Genomic DNA, 4,758 nt, shown 5'->3' on the forward strand with positions numbered 1-4,758 from the left:
GCTCGCTAAAGGAACCCGAGGGCAGCCCCTCCGCTGCCCCAGCCCCTCTCTGAGGGCTTGGTGCCGTGGGCTCGCCCAAACGTGGTGCCGCCGGCGGGACCCCCACCAGAGACCCCCAAGCCAGCCCTGACCCGCCACCCAGGGCCAAAACCCTCTGCCCGCATCGCACGGCTGCTCCCGCCTGGCAGGGGCTTCCTCTTAGCACTCACAATACTTTTTTTTTTTGGAAAAGCCACATTCCTCAGGTTCCTTTTACAACCAATTACCACCAGTCCCAGGGTGCTGAACCCAGCCTGGCCATTAATGAAAAGATCTCGCGTCTTCCAAATCCTCCTGACGAGAACGAGATGAAAGTTGACTTCCCCACAAATGTGGATTTATCATTTTGATACGCACTGCATAACTACTACAGAACAGAAAATATCATCATTCTCTGAGCAGCGACACAAAAATTAATAATAAACACTCACAAAACGTCAAACGTTAAAAATGTTTCGCCATCTAAAACACAAACATAAAAGCTGCTACTTTGACTATTTCAAGTATTTCAAAATGCTAAATAGCTCATGACAGTCTGCCTTACGTTCCCTTTTGCTGTGGGAGTGAAGTGAGAAAGTCTTACTTTGCTGCAAGAAGCAAAATATAAAGTTAGAAACACTTTAGCACTCTGGCAATGAACTAATGTTTGACTTATTTCTTGCGTGCAAAGCTTTTTATTCATAGCCGTACTTAAATGGCACCCAACTTTTTATCCTTGCCACTCTCCAGGAACTGAGCATGGGAACAAGAAAGTAACTGAGCCACAATAATGGGGTGCTGGAGAAAATCAGTTTTCTCCAGAAGATGACTCTGGGATCAAGGCAGACTCCAGCTGCCACTGGAGGGATCCTCGCACCCAAACCTCAAACCAGCTGCTCCATCCCCTTCAGCGCACCTGAATGCAAACCACACACAAGGAGCCAGAGAACAAGGAGGTAACAAAGCCAAGGTAACTTCTCCTGTCGGCAAAATCACACCCTCACTCCCCCCCGACCCCAGCGCTGGCACGGTCCAGCACCGGCACCGGGACCAACCCGTCTGCGGGCACGGCCGCTGCCAAAGGGCCGATCTCAACCTCCCGGAGCGACGCCTGCCGGTCCCCACGCTTGGATCCACGAGGGCAGCAGCTGCTTCCCCGCTAGTACTTTGGTTTCTAACTCATACTGCTGACTGGATGCAAGCTGACAGAAGATGTTGGAGACGACTAGAGAAATCCATCAGCAACAGTGGTGACAAAGCCTCTGAGGGCTACAGCCTTGTAGAGCAGGAGCAGCAGACAAGATCACAACTATTGCACCGTAGTGACAAGACATCGTTTTTCCCTTGTGAAAAACCCAACCGTCGGGGCGCTTCTTCCTCTCCTGAAAGCACCAGCAGAGAAATGAGAGATCTATATTTTGTTAAGATGATCAATCTGAAAGGGAAGGTGCAGCTCCATAAGGAGACCAAGAATAGATGTAATTTTCTATGGGACTGGCAAGATAGAACCCCCAGAACATCAAGCAGTGCTCTGTCCAGAGGCAGAACGCGTCCACATGCATCTGCAAACCAGGTCCGAGCCCTCCCCTTGGCAGGTGACGAACGCTGCAGCTTGAGGTGATCAGAAAGAGCAACTGGATCGTCTGGTCGGAACAGGGGGAACGGAACTGGCGCGGCACAGAGCAGGGGATGCACCAGTGGCCTGGACCGCTTTACATACGATGCAGAGCACAGGCTGTTCCGTGTTTGGGACTGGTGTAACCTCCGTGGTGACGAGAGGGAAGTCTGTTCTCTACCAGTTCAGCAGAGATGAAGTCTGTTCTCTAGCAGCGCTCCTGAGCACCAGAGACTCTGAACCTCTGTGCGAGAGACTGGAATTTCCCCAGTGTCAGCCACGGACTGGGACAAAAATCCAGCGGAAAAATACTGGGTGATTCTGTAGGAAGCCCAGCAAAACACTGTGGCCAAAGGGCACATTTTTGAGATCTACTGGAGAGCAAGGAGGTGCTTATTAATGTATCCCTGCAGCTCAGCTTCATCTTCCAGATCAAGTGTCTGGAAGAGCTGATGAGTCCTTGAGTTACTCTTCCCCAGTGATTATGACAGCTGAAGAGCCCATTACCCTCGGAGCACGCGGCGCAGCTCACTGAGAGCCTCTGCAAGGCTGATCCAGATGATTAACAAATTAGACAAAAACAGGATGCAAAGCCGCAGCTTTTGGAAAGCCCAGCCTTGACAGGGCTCTGCAGCCTCCGCATCCACAGGCAGCGTGGCACGGCTGGTCACTAAAGCAAATTACCAAAAACAAGCGAGCCACCACCTAAAGCGATTCCTCATCTTCCCCCAGGCGAAGGGGATAACATTTCCCTGGTAAAGGACAAATGATATTCTGTGCATCAGCACCTGCAGTCTGTAAAGTTAAAAAAGCAACAAAAACACAGAACCAACCCCCTTCTTTAATCACATCCAGGATTTACGCACTTTGCGTTAGGCAGGGTGTAAAACGCACAGCTAAATTTATGTTCTGTCCTGAAGGTAGTGCCACTGGCAGTTAATACTGAAATACTGTGGTCTGCAGGACCACAGCCCGGTTATCCTGCCTGGATAGCAGGACAAATACTTTGTTCCAGTATCCTCTGGCCCGACAACCAGCAGAGAAGTTCTGCTTTGCAGAATATTCGCAGTTTGCAGAGACTTTATGGTTAAGAAAACAAAAAGATGGTTAAATTATCCAGTGCCAACATTTGACTTTTTAAATGTAAAAGTTAATAGGCTTGCATTATTGGAATCACTGTGGAGGAAAGCATGAATAACCATCCGGGAAAAAAAAACACACAAAAATGGCAATCAATCCAGCAGTTTTTAAAGCCCAGATTTCCCTCTAAGGTAAAAGCAAATTATATCCTCTTCTGTACGGTAACACGAAAGGTTTATTAAAACATATTAGCTGAGTTGTTGAATAACTTCTGATAATTACAGACAACTCGACTGTTTGTGCCCAGAGCAGATTTGTCCTTCCACCGAGCAAAGCCCTTCTTCTGAAGCACGGACCCAGAAATAGGACTCTCAAACAAAGGCCGGCCCTGGCTGATAAACCACTCATCTGCGTGAACAAAGCAGGCAATAACGAGCACCAGCAATTTCTGCAGGTTGTTATGACAGCAACACAAACGGGTCGCTCTTCTTTCAGCCTCCATCACCCGGCGCCCGGCACAGCATCCCCGACCCCACGCTCCCACCTCTGCTCCTACCTGTTGCCTTCAGCGCCGGCTGCTCGCCCAGCAGCAGTTTTAACCTTTTGGCGTGGATTTTCCCCTGGTAATGCGATTCGGCCACCACTGCTGAGGTAAAGGACATGTTACACAGCGTGCAGCACTTGTTCTTATCCACCGAGTCACCGTCACTGCCCTGCGTGGAGACAAAAATGCAGACAGAAGAGGTGTATAAGCTCACCAAGCACAGTCTCAGGGAAGAGGAGATAAGAACCCAGGTTTTTATGCCAAAGCCATGGTTTCCAAGGGGTTTCCCCTCCTCGCCTACCCCAGGCTTGCTCCTGCCTGGCTCCAGCCCTGCTCACCTGGGGATGCCCCCAGCCCTCACCACGCACCCGGTGCTCGTCCCGTTCCCATCCCACCGGGCAGGAGCTCGGCTGAGCGCCCGGGCAGCGGCCCCTGCGGAGGAACCAGGCTCAAACCTTGCGGGAGCAATTTACTGCAGCTGCTAACGAGGTAAACCTGACAGCACGCGCAGCCTGGTGGCCCATATTCAAGACAGGAGAAAGCACTTGCTGCAGGGGCTGCACAAAAGAAGAAAAAAAAAGAGCAAAACACCTAAAAACTGTGTTTACATTCCACTGCTTGCCTAGAGACGAGTTTTGAGCTCTGAACACTGCCACACGAATAAAGGTTCAACGAGGCAGTCGTAAAGGTTCAACGATTGCTCTCCTGTTGGCTGTCCCCCCAGGTAAGCAAATTGGGGAAACAGTTCTGGCACCAGCACCCACGCAGCAGCGGGAACCCCAAAAAAAAACCGCCCAGCCCCGGAGACCCCCTTGAGCCCCCCAGCTGCGGGGCAGGAGAGGGGCTCTGCAACTCTCGGAGAACAAACTGGCCACAGGATCGACACCCAACCCACTATTTAAAGTCACTTTCTCCCCCAAAACAAGCCCTATTAGAAAGAAGAATGATTTTCATCACTTTCTTGTTGTTAACTATAAACCAACGTAAACCTTAGGGAGAAATCTCAAGAGGTGATAAGCACTGTTCCGAGTATAATTTGCACTTCTTTTAAATAGGTTTCTCTCAAGATATTTTATGTCTTCAAAGGGAAATCACTTGAAAGTTAAGAGCAGAGTAAAAAATCTGCAGACTCTATTGATCATCAGCGGTGGTAACATACAAAGAGCCTCCAACAGAGCTCGTTTGAAAAGCTGATACACTTCGGCGTGTGTGCGTCAGGGTCCCTTCCTCTGCCCGGTCTGCTCCTCTAGTGACATTTTTTCCTTTCCAACCTACTTTCACAGAGAGACTGCAGTTAAAATGAAAAAAAATTTTAAAAAAAGGAATTAACCTCCTTCAAACCCCTTTTGGACAGCTCATTTAGAGCCCAAGGTCCCATTTACACCAACCCACCGGGCACAGCACAGCTCATCCCAAGTCTCTGGGGGAGTTCCTCAGAGCCTGGACAGGGATGTGGCCACTGGACTGGCACCCACCTGCAGGAGGGGGGAAAAAACTCTTT

General features: G+C 50.0%; 1 protein-coding gene across 1 annotated transcript in view; it reads right to left on the reverse strand.

The window, feature by feature from the left end:
- The window catches only part of ZMAT4 (zinc finger, matrin-type 4), a 35,241-nt gene that overhangs the window by 15,737 nt on the left and 14,746 nt on the right, over positions 1–4,758 (reverse strand). Inside the window, exon 3 of the mRNA XM_009865703.1 lies at positions 3,270–3,426. Within this exon, the coding sequence (XP_009864005.1) occupies positions 3,270–3,426 (157 nt within the window). The remainder of the gene's footprint in view (positions 1–3,269; positions 3,427–4,758) is intronic.

Source organism: Apaloderma vittatum, unplaced genomic scaffold, assembly GCF_000703405.1.
Source record: "Apaloderma vittatum isolate BGI_N311 unplaced genomic scaffold, ASM70340v1 scaffold4073, whole genome shotgun sequence".
Taxonomy (NCBI): Eukaryota; Metazoa; Chordata; class Aves; order Trogoniformes; family Trogonidae; genus Apaloderma; species Apaloderma vittatum.